The 17,365-nt window shown below is 48.5% G+C and overlaps 8 protein-coding genes across 8 annotated transcripts; 2 read left to right on the top strand and 6 right to left on the bottom strand.

Moving 5' to 3' along the window:
• Positions 1-1,413: 1,413 nt before the first annotated feature.
• On the top strand, positions 1,414-2,819 carry N7537_000321 (Zn(II)2Cys6 transcription factor; the record flags this gene model as incomplete). The annotated part of the gene is made up of 2 exons (XM_056891379.1): positions 1,414-2,268; positions 2,328-2,819. 2 exons carry the CDS (start codon positions 1,414-1,416, stop codon positions 2,817-2,819), a joined length of 1,347 nt encoding a protein of 448 aa, XP_056756374.1.
• A 572-nt stretch (positions 2,820-3,391) lies between these two features.
• On the bottom strand, positions 3,392-5,440 carry N7537_000320 (amidase family protein; the record flags this gene model as incomplete). The annotated part of the gene is made up of 1 exon (XM_056891378.1): positions 3,392-5,440. One exon carries the CDS (start codon positions 5,438-5,440, stop codon positions 3,392-3,394), a length of 2,049 nt encoding a protein of 682 aa, XP_056756373.1.
• A 573-nt stretch (positions 5,441-6,013) lies between these two features.
• Positions 6,014-7,129, top strand: N7537_000319 (uncharacterized protein; the record flags this gene model as incomplete). Its single annotated transcript, XM_056891377.1, has 1 exon — positions 6,014-7,129. The coding sequence occupies one exon, from the start codon at positions 6,014-6,016 to the stop codon at positions 7,127-7,129; it is 1,116 nt and encodes a 371-aa protein (XP_056756372.1).
• A 390-nt stretch (positions 7,130-7,519) lies between these two features.
• On the bottom strand, positions 7,520-9,160 carry N7537_000318 (uncharacterized protein; the record flags this gene model as incomplete). The annotated part of the gene is made up of 5 exons (XM_056891376.1): positions 7,520-8,358; positions 8,414-8,656; positions 8,728-8,843; positions 8,906-9,014; positions 9,070-9,160. 5 exons carry the CDS (start codon positions 9,158-9,160, stop codon positions 7,520-7,522), a joined length of 1,398 nt encoding a protein of 465 aa, XP_056756371.1.
• Positions 9,161-9,681: 521 nt separating this feature from the next.
• Positions 9,682-11,567, bottom strand: N7537_000317 (putative general amidase; the record flags this gene model as incomplete). The annotated part of the gene is made up of 3 exons (XM_056891375.1): positions 9,682-9,839; positions 9,903-11,196; positions 11,259-11,567. The coding sequence occupies 3 exons, from the start codon at positions 11,565-11,567 to the stop codon at positions 9,682-9,684; spliced, it is 1,761 nt and encodes a 586-aa protein (XP_056756370.1).
• Positions 11,568-11,871: 304 nt separating this feature from the next.
• Positions 11,872-12,866, bottom strand: N7537_000316 (oxidoreductase, short-chain dehydrogenase/reductase family; the record flags this gene model as incomplete). The annotated part of the gene is made up of 3 exons (XM_056891374.1): positions 12,722-12,866; positions 12,344-12,658; positions 11,872-12,286 (listed from the first exon to the last, which is right to left on the bottom strand). Exons 1-3 carry the CDS (start codon positions 12,835-12,837, stop codon positions 11,872-11,874), a joined length of 846 nt encoding a protein of 281 aa, XP_056756369.1. The 5' UTR covers positions 12,838-12,866.
• A 457-nt stretch (positions 12,867-13,323) lies between these two features.
• N7537_000315 (uncharacterized protein) lies at positions 13,324-15,185 on the bottom strand (the record flags this gene model as incomplete). The annotated part of the gene is made up of 5 exons (XM_056891373.1): positions 13,324-13,549; positions 13,604-13,824; positions 13,882-14,143; positions 14,214-14,873; positions 14,959-15,185. The coding sequence occupies 5 exons, from the start codon at positions 15,183-15,185 to the stop codon at positions 13,324-13,326; spliced, it is 1,596 nt and encodes a 531-aa protein (XP_056756368.1).
• A 639-nt stretch (positions 15,186-15,824) lies between these two features.
• Positions 15,825-17,129, bottom strand: N7537_000314 (Gfo/Idh/MocA family protein; the record flags this gene model as incomplete). The annotated part of the gene is made up of 1 exon (XM_056891372.1): positions 15,825-17,129. The coding sequence occupies one exon, from the start codon at positions 17,127-17,129 to the stop codon at positions 15,825-15,827; it is 1,305 nt and encodes a 434-aa protein (XP_056756367.1).
• Between the last annotated feature and the right edge of the window lie 236 nt (positions 17,130-17,365).

Raw genomic sequence — 17,365 nt, 5'->3', positions numbered from 1 at the left:
TTCACGGCACAACCCTAAGTAACGGCCTCGTCGACGAACGATATCAGCACAGCATTATATTCTACTACGAAGCTACGCGCCCACCGTTCAACGGGTTCCCGGTATACTTTAAGAGAAACGGATATAGGTCTCCGGCGTTAGGTGACACAAATAGACCCTTTCAGGCGGTATATAAGATAGATTTACCGTTCTTTAACTAGGTTGTTACCACGTCGTCGTATCTACGGCATTTTAATTCATTTATAAGTGCTTACCGTGCTAGAAAGGCGAGCTAGTTTGACGAGGGCTTTTACCCTATTTGGTATCGGTTAGTTTATAGGTTAGTACGGAGATTGGTGATACTTTGCTAGTTGACGTTAGTATTAGGCGGGGTTATGATATTCCTGCTTTTATAGCGATATATAGAAATCTACCTAGGAAGGTTGTGCTTTAGGATCGTAAGCCTATTATTACGAGTGTTTTGGAATATACTAAAGGGAGGGCATTTGAAATATAGGCTTACGATTTCTTCACGCCGTAGCCTATGAAGGGGGCGAGGGCTTACTCTTTATATTCTATCTTATATAATTGGTGTGATAAAGACGGTGTGCGGATTTTGAAGAATCTAGTGCCTGCTTTGGTTAGAGGGTATTTAAGGGTTCTCTTTAGTGAGTTTATGGTTAGTAAGGAGAAGGCGATGCTGGCGGCGACTGGTATGGATATGATGATGTTGGCGCATTTTTCGGTAAGGGAGAGGACGGAGGTGGAGTGGAGAGGGATTCTAGAGAGAGTTGGGTTGAGGGTTGTGAGGATTTATACTTATCCAGGTGTTGTGGAGAGTTTGATTGAGGCTGGGTTGGCATAATTAACCTTTTATTTGGTTTTTAAAGTACTCCTTGGGTGCAGCCATATGCATGGATATGGGACTGACGCGAGATAAGTTTCGAAGTTGCTGACCTGCAATTTGGAGAATTCAAAGCTTTTGATTTCTTTGATGGCTTCATTTTATCTCCAAGCTCTCTGTAGCATCATCATGTTCTTGTCGGACATGCTCTTCCAGGTGTGCAAATTGGTTTTTATGCTGCCATCCCCCAACGATTCAAATCATCACCTATGTTGTACTCTCTTTTATGGTTTGATAGAGGAGGATTATCTATCTGTCTGGTCGATGGTGCGAGAGTGGGCCTAAGGATTGAAATGCCCGGGAGGGAAGTTCGTGGCGAACCCCTGGGAGGGAAGGTCGAAGCGGGGTCGTATGTCTTCGTAACTTCGGGTAATTAAAAGTGTGGGGCCTCTGCAAGATTGGCTTAGCCGTGCCAAGACCCATAGGTACGGTTAGGCTCTATCTGATCCTCCCGGTGCTGAGTTCACTCGAACATCTCCCGGATCATCTCCTTCATACCGCGATACACAAAAGCAGGCAGAGCTGACACAATGAGACCATCACCGTCAGGATGTTGGACTTGCAAGCTCAGGCATCGCAAGTGTGATTTCCGAACGCCCACCTGTGGGGAGTGCAGGGATCGATGTATTCCATGCTACGGCTACGGGCCTAAGCCCTCGTGGATGGATGGCGCGACCGCCGAAAGAAAGGAGCTTACGCGCATCAAGAATGCCGTTAAGCTGAATTTCCGAAAAGTCCGAAAGTCCCAGAATCATGTTCGGCAAGTTAGGAGGGAGAGATCACGTATTATTAGATCATCTTCTCCCCAGATGCCCGTCGAGGGCCGATTGACAATGCCATCCCCTGTTGTTCCTGAGATACCGTCTCCTTCGCATCCGCGATTTCTTCCAGAAGTTACCTGCAAGCGACTCGAGCCCAGCCGCAGCGCAGACCTTATCAGTGAGGGCCCCGGGCATGTCTGTAACCCAGTCCAAAATGAGAGAAGTACATCAACTGGCTTGCATTCACAGCATCCGGCTCCCTCACATGTCTTCGGGTCGAAAACAGCATCTCTAGTCATGCATTATCTTGATTCCGTGTTTTACTGGCAGTACCCCTATTTCCGCTCCCGTTCCCGCTTGGGCAATAGAGGCTGGCTCCTATTATTCCTTAGTAGCGGTGGCCCCCTGTATCAAGCCGCCCTAGCGCTCTCCGCACTTCACCAAAATCAAGCTCAAGTCTCCCATATAGACTACCAGCGCAATCAAGAGGCATTCGAGTATCACTCAAAAGCCCTGCGGGAGCTTTCTGAGTTCTCGCGCCGCACTGAGACAGAGACGCTCCTCCGCGACAAGTCTCAGCTTGCGGAATTTGCATCCACTAGCTTAATGCTGATAAGCTTCGTGGTAAGAACTTGAGTGGCTGTAGTACTATTGTGTCTCAAATGTATTTAACGTCTCTCTAGGTCTTTAATGGTGCCGAATACGATTGGCTCCCTCACCTGGATGCCGTGACCAACGTTCTCAGCATGCATTCCCCAGAAACTCTGCTCGGGCCTGCCAATAACACAGATGCCGCTAAAGTTAGCAAGGAACACGTATCAAATGACGATCAACCCCAACCGGGCTTGGAATTTCTCATGGTCCATGCTATGTGGTTTGATATCCTATCATGTATCTCGACTGGCCGCGTGCCGCGGATTGCCTACCGACAATGGCTCGAAACATCAAAACTTGAGATGGCAGACCTGATGGGTTGTTACAGCTGGGTTATGATTGCCATTGGCGACTTGGCGCACCTTCAGGCGTGGAAAACAGACATGAAGGAGAAAGGAACCTTGAGTGTGCCGAATTTGGTAACGAGGAGTAAAGAGGTTGATACGCGGCTACTGGAAGGCATAGACGAGCTTGAACTGACCATTAAAGTGAATATTGGACTGAATGTGGAATATACATAAACTAACTGTGAATGTAGGAAAATACTAAAGCATCTCGGGTTGCATGGGTCTCGCACATCTTTGCACTAGCCTCGTTGGTTCTGTCAAGTACCATAGTATCAGGACCATCGGCATCGCTCCCAGAAATCAGAGATATCGTCGGCAAGGCAGTAGATGTACTTCGTGATTGGCCCCTAGCCATTTCCCTTGGGGGCCTGATATGGCCTCTATATGTCCTAGGATGTATGGCTGATTCTGAGCACCAAGCCTTCTTCCAGTCACTTCTGACCAACTTTGATACGGGATGTGGAGGATTCGGAAATACCCGTACGGCACTCACGATGATGAAGGATTGTTGGATATCACAGCAGCACCATGGTAGAAACAGCACGGATCTGCCGTTCCCGATGGGAGTTCGTGTGTTGTTGATATGATATAATTGCCACTTCTAATTTCCAAGGGAAAAAAAGGAGAAGAAGAGAGAGAGGAGGCTCGGTAGCTGGCAGTCCTGGCAAACATGATCAGATGATCACCGATCCCAACACAAGGAATGACCCTCCACTTCACTGGTGGCCATCTTAACTTGCTTCCAACTATTCAACGAGGACCATCTGCGCTGCGCATCTACCATTTGAAGACTTGGCCACAAAGGTTAACATGAAATGGTCTTTGGGAACTTTTGCCAGCGTAGGATATTTGTCATACGTCTTGCGTCTGGTGAGCCGAGAGTCAAATGTCCACTTCCCAGCCTCAACTGTCAGTCCATCTGCAGCTTGGCCATCAACGAAGGCCGTGAAGGAAGAAATTTGGCCGGGGTCAGGCGAGTTCACTCTGCCGTGAACTGACACCGAACGGACCTCAAACTGGTCATCAGTGATTACCTCTGACGTGATCTGCTCAACTGACAGCTCCGGCTTTGATGTCGACAAGCACTTGCTCACCAACGAAAATTTGTCAGTGGGAAGCTCTGGGGCTCTTGGGGGCATAGTTCGTCGTTTGAAACTATTTTCATATGAAAATGCAAAGCGAAGTAAATCTTGATCTGCCCAACCCTTTGTGGTGAAGGTAATACCCACAGGCATGGACTTGTCTTCCATCTCCCCCATGGGAACCGTGATACAAGGGACGCCAAGGTGCTTAAGTGCCCGACCACCATTAGCATACTTAATTCCATCTTGAAGAGCGTGGCGCATCGAATCCAGATCCTCATCGGCGTTTGCAAAGGGGACATCGCCATTCGTCGGAAAAGCCAACAGATCTAGGCCCTCGACATCCATCCAATCGTCGTACAATGTCTTTCTCATTTTTTCGAGGGCCTTGACAGCCTCCTCACATTTCGGTACGGTATCAAGGGAGTTGGCTCGAACACGGACAGATTCAATCATATCAGGATATCGAACAATGTTCTCAGCCTCGGACATTGCCCTGGGATCATCCAAGGGTGCGATATGCGGGTGGATCTTCTCCGGGTCGGCAAATGTAAGATTTGGAAGGTCAACGTCGTCCATGGCACGTAAAAAATCGTCCCATGCCATGGCAATCATCTCGCATCGTTCAAGCTTCGCCCAGTTGACCGATAGTCCAGGTACGTTGGACGCCTGGCCCGGATACTCCTGCTTCTCATACTGCTCCACAAGTGGGAAGTCCACTTCGATCAATGTTGCGCCCAGGGCCTCTAGGTCCCTGCGCGCACGATCGAATAATTTCAAGACCGACTGGGTGCAGATATTTGAGGCCTCTGTTCCTTGTCTGCCAAGAAAGCGTCTCGGCACCCCTATCCGCTTTCCGCACAGAGCGTGAGGATCTTCAAGACTATGGAAGTCTAGAGGTCGGACTTCCGATGCCTTAGGAATAGAAGTATAAGGTTGGTTTCGCCAGAAATCAACTCCTGTTGAGGCCATTTCATCATCAAAAACAACGACATTAAGTACATCAAAGAGGTCTGAGACTGTCCTTGTATGAGGCACGACAACGTCACACGTTGGATACAGCGGCCACTGTCCTCGGTTTGGGATTATGCCGCGAGATGGAGAGTAACCGACCAGGGCGTTGTTGGAAGCCGGGGAGCGTCCTGAAGATACTGTCTCTCCACCAAATCCAAAGGCCGCGAACGAGGCCGTCATCGCAGTCGCGCTGCCATTGGAGGAACCAGAGGCATACGCCGTTGTGCCATAGGTGGCATTATACGGACTTTCGGATCTACCATACAGACCACGCTGCGGACCACCATCGGCCATGGGCGGCATATTGGTGCGACCCAAGACGATAGCTCCCGCCTCTCGAAGCTTCGAGACAATGGCCGCATCGTCTGGAGCCATGAGATCCGCAAAAGCAGGAGATCCGGCCGCAACTGTCATTCCCTTGACCTTGAAGCTGTCCTTGACTAAAAAGGGAATTCCCTCAAGGGGACGAGGGACATGGCCTGGTGTTGCGCGGTAGTCATCGGAAGCCTGTGCTTCTTGAAGGACCTGAGGGTTCAAGACACAGACAGAGTTGAGAGAAGGGCCTCGCATATCAAACTGAGCGATGCGGTGTAGGTAAAGAGTGACCAGTTCCACACTCGTTAAGGACCCTGTATTGAGAGCTCGCCTCAAATCGGAAATGCTAGCATCTCCCAGGCTGATGGTTTCCGTAGCTGACATGGTTGCGAGGATTCGGGCACTGAGCCCAGACCGAGGAGGAACAAGGAAGAGCAATGAATTGTTTTTGAGGACGAACACATTTGTAAAAGAACATTGAAGTCATTTTATAGAGGCAGCAACAATCCAAACAGTGACATAGTACGTTGATAATTGTGCATTGAAGGATAAGTAGAGATAAGAAGAGAGGTGCTTTACTGGGAGGGAAGCTCGTAGCGAGGCATATTGCGCGCCCTGTAAATGCTGATTTGCCAAAGACAGCAAGATGGGGAAAGGATAAGGGTTTAGCTACTAAGAAGTATACATTGGGAGGGTTAACTGGGAGGGCAAGTGGGCCGAAGCCTCTCTGGGGAAAGTGGAGACAAAAAGTACGGTAATTTACGAAATATATGTATACTGTACTTTTTACAATCCAATGGAGCCAGAATCGCCTCTCACGGAGTGCTTTGTTGTCCTCGAAAGTGTTTAAATAACACACTATTTTCCTTCTTGTGACCTTAATAGCTCATCTTACGCACTGTCCTTTTTTTTACCTACATAAATTCCTCCATCAAAGCTCCCATCACACCCTCAAAGATGAAGTACGAGCGCATGCCAATCGAGATTGAGGCGCCTGAAGAGTACGGTTACGACAAGATCAAGTATAATCTTTCCGAGAGCTCCATCACGGACCAGACCATCGAATCTCTAGGGCTTCAGATTCCAAATCTCAAACTTCTCTATAATGAACACCGAGGCGAGACCGAGCTGCGGAAGCTGATCGCCGACGACGCTGATGTGAGCGCTGATGATGTCCTAATCACCTCAGGTGCCGCTGGTGCCTTGTTCATCATCACCACGTCGCAGCTGGGTAGCACACACGCCGGGGAGCGCAATCACCTCGTCGTTGTTCGCCCAAATTACGCCACCAATCTGGAAACACCCAGGGCTACTGGCTGTGAGATATCGTACATTGACGTTACCTTTGAGTCTGGCTTCCAGCCCAACATTGATGACATTGAAGATGCCATCAAGCCCAACACTCGGCTTGTCTCCGTGACCTGCCCGCACAACCCTACTGGCTCGACTTTATCGCGGGAGGCGCTTGACAGGCTTGTTGCTGTGACCAAGAAAAAGGGCGTTCTTTTGCTTGTCGACGAGACATATCGCGATATCGCTTTTTCTCAAAAGCTTCCTTCAGCGGCCTCCTTAGGTGACCACGTCCTAAGCGTAAGCTCGTTGTCCAAGTCGTTCGGAATTCCTGGGATTCGTATTGGCTGGCTCATCACCACAAACAGGGCTCTGCAAGAGGTCTTTTTGGCAGCGAAGGAGCAGATTTGTATCAGCGGCAGCGTCATCGACGAATGGATTGCCACGCAGGTTCTGTCGGAAAGAAAGAAAATCCTAGCCCATACGACACAGGAAATGAATGTCCGTCTTCAAATGGTCGAGTCATGGATCGAAAGTGAGGACTTGTTGGAATGGGTGAAACCTACCGGTGGTGTCGTCTGCTTCCCGAGGATCAAAAAGGAGCCCAAAGGTGGACTGCCAGCATTCTACGACAGGCTACTCAAGAAGTATGCTACGTATGTTGGCCCAGGACACTGGTTCGAATTGCCCGATAATTTCTTCCGCCTTGGATATGGCTGGCCGACACGTGAGGAACTTGAGGGAGGTATGAAGGCCATCTCGGCGGCACTGCGGGATGATTGAGCAGTCGGCAAGGACACAAATGAGCAATGGGCCAACATTGGTGTTAAGGCAGAAGGTCTCAGATACAGGCTAGTTCAGTGTTAAGTAAACTCCATTAAACATGAATTTATTTATACAAGTCAAACTATAACATAATAAGCGGAGAATCTAAACGCTACTAGAATATGAAATATAGTTAGTGATATAGCTAGCTACTAAGACATACTCTCTCACTCTTCTCCCAAGTAGATACAAAAAACAGAACATTTTCATAAGGACTCTACAGAATGCATGATGTTTTCCTTGGCCATAATATTCCAGCTCATTTCTTTCTCTCTTCAGGTGACATGCTGGCTTTGCATCATCATAAAACGTGGAAATGGCATCAAATAACTATTAAATTATTTCACCTTAGATAGCCATATTAGCACAAGTAAAAGCGGGCGTGACAGATCCCGCGTAATCAGCAATGATCGCTTCAACAGCTGCATACAGCCCAGGACCCAACAAGAACAGTCCAACAGCCAGGATGAAGATATTGAGCACAGTCACCGCAGTCCTTCCCAGACCACTGAAAAGGGATCCCCGGTTCAGCTGCCAGTATGCAATGGCAAAGTAAATAAACCCGAAGAACGAATCAAAGGCCGCGCTGAGCAGGGAAAGGAAATCACCCATGCTGGGAATAATCTCCGCGAAAACAAACCCGAGGATCCAGATCCCGACCATGATTATCCCCCACACACTCCATCCAAGCACGGTGTGGCTGTGCGAGTGTCGGGACTTGCCGAGGATACGGGTGTAGATGAATTTTGCAGTTACGTTGGCGTAGATCACGCCGATAATCAGTGTAGGGACAATCACGAAGCCGAAGGATGCCTTCTTGTATGAAACGACTCCCAAACTGCCGAAGGCGGGGGCGGTGGAATATTGGCCCAGGAAATGGAATCCAATGGCTGAAGGGACGATGAAGAGGATGGCGGAGATCGCGGCAAGAACGGCCAATGCTTTGGGGAAATCTTGAGGTTTTTCCATCTCTGAGATGAAGGTTGGGAATAGAATCTGGGGGACCCAGAGGAAGGTGATGTTCATCACAGCGTTCATACAGGCGACCCATGTAGTGCCTGGCAGAGGGAAGGCGTATGTTTTCACGGGTCCTTCTGTAGGGTAGTTGCCGCTGTATCCGTAGAGAGGTGCCTTTTCAATACCAGCAAAAATGAGAAAGAGAAGAATTGCGATGCCCATGCAGGCGGCTGTGAGATGGTCAGTTTGGGACGATTGAGAGCTGGAGGGAATTTAGCTACTCACATGAGAACATTGACATGAAACTAACATGTTGCAAGGTCCGAGGCATGGACATGATAATTCCCATAATGGTCACAATTATTGAGAAGACAGCAGTGCACAATGAGTGGTCTGAGAGGGTATTCAAGACCTTGGCGCCAGTCAAGATGTGGAATCCGACAAGAAGAATATTGTTCGCAAGCATCATGAATGAGGAGAAGACGTAGGCAGTTTTGCTCTGTCCAAATACATGATATCCAAAATCACCTATAGGGTAATCAAACTGTTAGTTTTCAATGCAAGTAGAAATCGAAATACTCGGACAGTCGCAGACTCACAGATATCCATGATATGAGGATATTTCATGATATACTTATGCATCGTGATGGAGGTGATCCAGAAAAGGATTCCGCAAAGGACCATAGTAATGATTCCCGGAACCCACCCGAGGACACTGAGGGCAACACTCTTATCAGCTTTATTGAAAACAGGTATTTGGAGGAAATGGCTACTAACGAGAGAGACCACGACTGTGCCATAATTGCCAGACAGACCTGCTCACCGGCAAGCAAGCAGGCCGTCTTCTGCCAGGACATAGTCCGAAGCTTGATATCATGTTGATGGTCTGGACGGAAGGTACTGTCAGCTTACTCCGGCAGACAACGCAGCGCAATCTGTACCTGCGGCGACCAGAGCAGTGATGGTATCGAAAGAGTCTGTCCCATCAGTCTCGGTGCCTAGGACGTAACCTGGCTCCTTGTCGTTGGACATGTTGGATAAGTTGATCAAGGTGATGTGTTGAGAAAGTAAAGTCTAGGACACTAGATAGGATCGGCGGAGCCCTGCATTATAAACAAATGAGAGTCAGATTGCCCGCGGATTCGAAACTTTTTTTTTTCTTATTTTGTTTCTAATTTTTGCTTATTTTTTTCTTTTTTTGCCTTGGCGATAACGTGGTATGGCTGACGCCAGTCCAGAGAAGGCAAAGGGGCAGCTATTGCGCCATAATTAAGAGCATCGCGAGATTGGCTTTAGTCTTGTCAGGGGTTAGCCTCATTGCTTGTCGGCCATTTCCGTGGGTCTGAGCCGAATTGATTGTGGCCACTTTGATTTCTGGGCTTCTTATTGGTCGAATTGAATTTATTTTCCCGAATCAACCAGTCAGTCCACAATTGCAAAGCCGATGAGTCCAGAGCCATCTCTTGGCAGATTTCGTACTATATTTCCCTCTTGGGAATTGACCTAGGATATTGACCTCCAAATTGTAGTATAGACATATACATTCAAAGTAACTACAGCTTCGCACTGGGTGAGCCCCCATGGCCCTGTACCGCCCGATCAACAATCTCCATTGCTTGGAAAAGCTGATAATCGTGCTGCTTAGGAGTGACAACCTGCACACTGAGAGGCGACCCGAGGTACACCCGACGGTCAACTGTTTTCTCATTCCCTGTAAATCGAAGCAAATTAGCTAGAGATCACCTGTATATCAAGTGTCGATATCGAAACTTACACAGCTGCCGATTAGCCTTATCCCAACTTCCCAACACAGGTGCCTCCATTTCCCGCCCAATCTCAAGATCGGATTCTGTGAATGAGCGGACAGGAATGGAGCCAGCCGGATAGTCTAGCAGCACAAATGTCGAGGTGTACCCCACAGCATTGTAGCGGTCGAGCTCCGGGACTGGGTGCGGTGCCACAGGGCAAATTATAGCGTCGACGCGTCGGGCGACCGACGAACTCTGTGACGACAACGTCCACATCTTCATCATTTCCTTCTCAATCTCAGCACGCTGTGCCTGTAGCATCGCTAGTTGAACCACAGTCAAGTCCTTGCCACGCTTCATTCGGCCTTGCAGCCACGGAATAAGGTCCTCGCCCATGCTCTCGATAAGATCAAGCATATGCGACCCGTCGTCAATTCCCATCAGCCGGCCAGCGAGGGCCTGGCATTTAGGTAGGACTGGCGGAAGTGGGATATCAACGACCTCGACGCCGGGCGTACGGCGGAGGCTGTTGGCGACTTCGTTCAAAATTCGGATGATCGGGGGCAGAGGTGTGACGAGACCATCTGTCTTGAGAATACCGATAGTGAAGTTGTGTGGCGGAGTGAGAGTAAGCGGGATCGATTGTGACGACCATGATCCCGGAATGCAATCCTCACCGAACAGCTCCGCGCGAGGCACGATCTCCGCCATGATAGCGTTGATATCCGCAACAGAGCGAGCCAACGGACCAGCCACTGCTTGCAGTCCTATTCGGCCCTTACCTTCAATCTGTCCGTTCTGTTGGCCTCCAAACGGCACACGCCCATTACTTGGCTTGAACCCATAGATACCCTGGCACATGGCTGGTACGCGGATGCTACCACCGATGTCCGTGCCAAAGCCGACCATCGACCCGCGCATGGCGATCAAGGCGCCCTCCCCGCCAGTGCTTCCACCGGCAGTCCATTTACGGTTGAGAGGGTTCAACGTGCGCCCGAAAAGATGGTTGCAGCTGTCCAAGGTTGCGAGAGTTTGTGGTATGTTTGTCTTGGTGATCACTACCGCGCCCAAAGATTCCAGCAGGTCTACCAGTGGGGCATTTGCTTCTGCAGGCTTGAACGCCAGGGCAGACAATCCAATGCTTGAGTCCACGCCTTTTATATCAAATGTGTCCTTCACTGACACTGGGAGACCATGTAAGGGGCCGATTGGGGTGCCCGTGCCCTGGAAGTGGTCGTCCAGCTCCCGGGCTCGTTGCAAGGCGCGGTCGAAGAGGGGCTCAGTTAGACACCGGGTGAGTTGGTGAGCGACCGCTGCCCTCTGCAGTATACCATATATATTAGTGACTTGATCGGAGAGAATCGGCCAGCATGCGAGCGCACCTTGCAAAACCCTCGGACCACCTCCTCGGCTTTCAACCGACCCTCTGCCATCTCCGTAACAAGGCCCCGCACATCGTATTTCTCTGTGATTTCCAATTCTTTCGATGTGAGTAGGCCGCATGTCCGTGGGATATCCATCACACCAACTCGTTGGTAACCTTTTGGGCCAACGGTGATCGACTCAGGAATTGAGAGCATGCCCTCAGGGATGACGTGTGCGGGCAGCCGCCATTCGGCAGGGATAGCTGCAGCAAGCTCAGCTTGCTTGCGCTGGGCAATTGCTACATAACGGGGTTTCTGGGAGGCCATGGTGGATATGTAGTGAGAAAGACATTGAGGTGGGGAGAGGTGGTTTTAATGCGGGGAGAAGTGTGGAGAACAGCAACCTCGGCCCGTTGAGAAGGGTCTTTAGTTGCCCGAGGTCTCCTTTTAGATGTGTCCGTATCACACCACCTTTACACCCTGATAGTCTCTATTTGGGCTCTAAACTTTGATGGATTTGACTCATTTAAGTTGGTGATGAGAGTTTGTATTGGAACCTCAATCAAGTTACAGGTTACTCCACTGTATACTATTTTGAGCTTTAATTGTGTCGGAAATATAGATCAAAAATCTAGAGTCTCCCCTTAAGCACGGCTCCACCATCCGTTGTAATGACCGCTCCATTCAAATGACTCGAAGCCCTAGATCCGAGGAAGACAACCAAACCGGCAATATCCTCAGGCTTGCCAAGCCGACCATTCGGTGAGTATTCCTCAAGGTGCTTCATACCGCCTTTCGACTCAATCAGTCCAGTCGCCATCTTCGAGGGATAGAAACCCGGTGCAATGGCATTAGTCAAGACATGGCGTGGTCCAAGCTCAACAGCCAAGTTCTTCGCCAGATGGATAGCAGCCGCCTTGGAAGCGGAATAAGATGGCGTTGCGTTTTCACCAACGGTGCCAATCCCAATACCGGCCACAGAGGCGGTGACAATGACGCGGGATGGATCTGTGATGGTTGCCTTTGCTGTTAGGAGAGGTGTGAATCTAGTTCGGTGTTAGAATCGCATGTCATCCCTAGTTTCGGCTATGTTCGGAACATACTTCTGGATCGTGTAAAACACGCTCTTTACATTCAAATCCATAACCTTCGAGAACATCTTCTCAGGATGGGTATCGAACTTCTCGCCCCATGTTGCGCCAGCATTCGCGAAGAGAATATCAACACGGTCTGTGGTCTTGGTAACTTCAGCGACAAGTCGGTCTAGCTCTTTCATGTCCGAGCTATCTGCTGGCACAGAGATGGCTTGTGCACCGGGCCGCTTGTTAGGGATGGCATTGAGAGCTGCGACTGCTTCGTCGCAGGCTGCCTTCTTGCGGGAGGTGATGTAGACTTTAGAGCAGCCGGCTTGAAGGAGACTGTAGAGATGTTAGAAATATATAGTGGAGAGATAATTGACATAACGCTAGAGAGATATATACCCTGAGGCTGCATGTAGTCCCAATCCTCGGGAACCGCCTGTGACCACAGCGACCTTGCCCTCGAGGGAGAAGATGCTGGAGAAGTTGGAGAGCTTAACTTGTTCGTCGACGGACATTATAGAATTGATTAGAACTCAAATATGTGGGAAGAGTGAATTAAGAAACAAGAGGTTTGGTACTCCGGCTTAGCTATTTGTATTTGTATAAGCCGAAATGACCGAGGCCCGTTGACTCCCCCCGCTTGGAACCTGGGGTGATTAGTAATCTACACATAAATCCTTGGATTTTTCTTGGATATGATTCATGTGTTGAGAAATTTTCATTGAATCATTTGATTAGCATTCGTTCCTTTTAGTGAGGGAACTGGCTTTGCTAGATCGAAAACAGGAGCAAGTAGTCCTCCCAATAAGAGAAAGCATGTATGCAGTATACGCCTGGTTGTACCGGCTTAATTGAGGTAGTCAACCTTTACTTTTATAGCCTGTTCATCTATGTTTAGGGGGATCCCTGACCATAAAATTCGTTTGAACCAAGATATATTGATATTATAGAGCAAGTAATATTTAGTCCAGTAAATCCAGTACTCTGCCCATCTTTGGGAACTAATAAACATAGACAAAGTCCTCGTTCTTCAAGTCGGTCACGTCCTGCAAACCGTTGTCTTGTTCCACAGAGACCTTTTGAATATCTTCCAGCTCCAATACCTTGGTTTCCTTCCGCTGGTCCTTGTCCAGCATAGACATATCAGCGACGGGGCCCATTTTACCGAGTTCCACGCGTCGCTTCTCATGCTTCTTGTTCAGGTACATGAGATAGAAAGGAGTGAGGCTATCAAAGAAAGTTAGCAAAGAATAAAACCAAAAAGGTAAAGTTAGAGCATACCCAGCGATGATTCCAACAGTGACAAACATGGCAAGGTTGGCTATAAGACCTGTTCGATATAATGGTGCCTCCTCGGTGGAGTAAAGAAGCGGTCCAATAACATTGCCAGCGCACATGCCGATGAACACTATACCAGATGTACACTTCTTTTTAGTATCACCTGCGGTGTTCTGTGCTTGCCAGGCATATACTAGTGGAGTGATGGATGCCATTGTGGAGACCTGGGACCAGATGATTAGTTGAAGATCTTATAAATCACTATGTTATGGGAAGCATACTAAGTAGTAACCGAAGAGTAAGACTCCCTTGCTGTGTCGCGGGACAGTAAGTAGCATAATGGCTCCGATGCTCGGCAGTACGCTGGCTCCGGCGATAACAAGACCCTTACGTTGAGTCCACGTGGCTAGCCATCCTGTGATTAAGATAGCCAAAATCTGAATGACTCCGAAGGGGATATTGAATAAGATTGTTGTGAAGCTGTCAAATCCGAATGACTTGACAATTAGGGAACCGAAGCTGGAGATGCCTCCGCTTGCAATGCTATTACAAATCTTTCGTTAGTTTAATTCCTTCTCTTCGCGTGTGAATTTGGCAATGGTTAAATACTTACGAGATAGTTATAATTGAGAAGAACCAGCACCAAGTCTTGAGGTCAAATAGAACCTCACGAGCATGATCCCATCGCCATTCCTGATTAGAAATACCCATCTGGTTGGCACGCAGTCTCTCCGTGGCAATGAATCTCTCCCGTTCGCTTAAACACTTAGCTTCCATCGGAGAATCAGGCATTAGCCAGAAAACGAGAAGCGAGTAAGCTACCGTTAAAAGACCACAGAACATGAAGATCGTCTGGTACCGATATAAAGTATTGCTGTGGATATGTCCAAGACCGTAGGTGAGAAGACTACCGATGATGGAGGTCAAGCCATTCATTGCATTCCAGTAGCTGACACGCAAAGTCTGTTCACTTCGACGCCACCACATCTGTGTCATAGCAACACAACACGGTGCAATGCAGGACTCGAATGAGCCAAGGACGAAGCGCATTCCGAGAAGCGAGGGAAAATCAGTGCAAGCGGCCATAATGGTAAGTGCTGACCCCCAGAGGAAAATGGCACTGGCGAGGACTTTTCCGGTAGGGAGTTTCACCAAAATTAGCGCCACGAGAGGTTGCATTACCAATTGTGCAAGGTAGAGAATAGATCCAAGCCAGGAATATTGTCGGCCGACTAGGTGAGCATCTTCTTGCAGGCCGAAAATAGAGACATAACTAACCAATGACAAATTAGTATAATGAGGAGTAAGAAAGCCTTAGATTATCTGGAAATTATGCGGGCATAAAGAGTTATCGTTACCTCATGGAACTTTTGTCAAGCTGTTGGAAGAAATACGCCCATAGAAGAAGGACGAGGATTCGCTTGTCGATGCGACGGAGAACGGCTTTCTCCTCTTCGTAGGTGAACGCAGTCTCCTCAGTTGCATGGCTAGTTAGAAATTTAACTGCCTTTGAACGTGTAGCCCGTTCAGGGCGCTGCTCCTGCTCATGAACTGTTGAGATTTCATCGTTCCCTTGGGCAGCCATGGCGGGAAATATTACAAGGGGTTAAAGAAGGGGAATCCAGGTCCAACTTGCCTGTGTCCGATCCTTAAAGGAATGTAAAGCCTCTTATCTGTCTTTTCTTTTTAGACCAATGGTTCATCATCACTTTGGTCCTAGTGTAAAGAGAAAATATCGGAAAAGGCATAATGAATTGTAATATCGGTCTGTATTCCGTTGCACGGCCTGATAAATTGCGGCATCAGCATCCAAATCAATTTTTGCACCTATCAAAGACAGCTAAAGCATGAACTAGAACAAATATGAACAAATATGATGACCAAATACTGCTCATTTGGAAGCTTTTGGTGGCTGATATTGCGGGGAAGCATTGCGCAGACAAAGCCTCCTTCGCTACTCATTTACCCGAAACCGGGGTACATCAACATCCTTGTACTTCCCCACATTCCCATCCGAGGCTATCTTGTGTATATCAATTGGTAGATGGGTGGATCGTGGCAGGTTAAATCATTGGGGCAAAGCTTCCTGTTTACCCACATTATTCGTCATGTCAATTTCTAGTCTAAAAAACGTTCCATTTAAATATGTGTATTGCACAAATAGAAGTTTCTAAGAAGCCAAAGTACGCCGAACCAACTAACCAATCTAGAATGCCGACATTGTTTAGGGGAGGTCGAGAATGTCTTTGACGTTTACCACTTGTCCAGTACGGATCGAGCGATTGGCAGCGACACCAGTTAGAATAGAAGCCGCACCATCAATGTGACTAGCAGCTCTCATATACTCATCAGGCTCAGCTTCCCCAAAAAGATCATGAAGCAGCACATTATCACCACCCCCGTGTCCACCTGCGCCTTGCACAATCTCAACCTTGCGTGGCTCTTGGAACAAAGGTCGCAAAAGGAGAGTTGTACTTTCAGCGGCACCTTCCAGGGACTGCTCTCCACCAGAGTTGACATAACTGCTCTCGACAATCTCTGCCTCCAGTCTACCACCTGTTCCGTTGAAGTTGACACGGAAGCCCTCCCAGGGCGCATACGCAGTGAGAGAGTAGGTCAAGACTGCGCTGTTCTCGTATCGAACAAGCACATTCATCGTGTCTTCAATGCTGATGCCATCGCCAAAGACACTTTGATCACGGAAGTAACCATCTTCATGCTCGGCGTCCAGGTAAAGAGACTTTAGCTGAGGGTTTTCGTCCAGATGCAGTGCAAATGGATCATTCTTAGCTGTCTCGCTGCCATGAGCCCTCGAGTAAAACTGGGTCACGCCCCGCTCCTCGGCATTCTTCTTCCCGTAGAACTTGAGATCTCCTTGTGCGTAGACTGTCTTTGGTCGAGACTGCAACCAGAAGTTGATTAAATCGAAATGGTGGGTTGATTTATGAACCAGAAGGCCGCCACTGTTCCGCGCATCGCGATGCCAACGTCGGAAGTAATCTGCACCGTGAGACGTGTTGAGCATCCATTCGAAATGAATGCTTGTAACGGTGCCGATCGCGCCAGATCGAATGAGTTCAAAGATTTTCGTGTTATGCGGCGCGTAACGGTAGTTGAAGGTGACCCTGACTCTCTGGTTGGTACGATCGACAGCCGAAAGGATCTCATTGCATTGAGGTACATCGATGGTCATTGGCTTCTCAGTAATGACATTACAGCCAAGCTCCAAGGCACGGACAATGTAGGTGTGGTGGGTACGGTCGATCGTGGTGACAATAACCTCATCCGGCTTGGTTTCCTTGATCATGAGATCGAAATCGGCGGCGAGATAGGTTGGGACGGATTCATGGCCCAAGGCCTCGATCTTGTCTTTCGCATAATTGAGTCGAGTCTGATTGGTATCACAGATTGCAACGAGAGTGCTGGTCTTATTGTAATCCTTCGCAATGCTCGTGTAGAACAGAGCCGATCTTCCACCAGTTCCGATCAGCGCATAGCGCTTTTTCTGCGAGAGGACAATATCACCCATGCTGTTTAAATATTTCAGGAACTGACAGGCATTGAAGCAAAGAAAGATGTTTGGAGCACACAGCAGTCAATGCAACCGTTGAGTTTTCAACAGAATCACGGCCTACATGTTACAGTGGCTTCTTGATGTTGAAATATATGGCGAATCTCCACTGGGATCATATGCGGGGAAGCAGTGACACGAGTTCACTCTGAGATCAATCCAAGTCTATGCACCAAACCAACTCATTCGCATTT

This window comes from Penicillium hordei (genome assembly GCF_028827395.1).
Source record: "Penicillium hordei strain IBT 12815 chromosome Unknown utg000001l_segment0_segment0, whole genome shotgun sequence".
Classification (NCBI taxonomy): domain Eukaryota; kingdom Fungi; phylum Ascomycota; class Eurotiomycetes; order Eurotiales; family Aspergillaceae; genus Penicillium; species Penicillium hordei.
The sequence above is the reverse complement of the archived record's forward strand: the minus strand, read 5'-3'. Positions and strand labels throughout refer to the sequence as shown.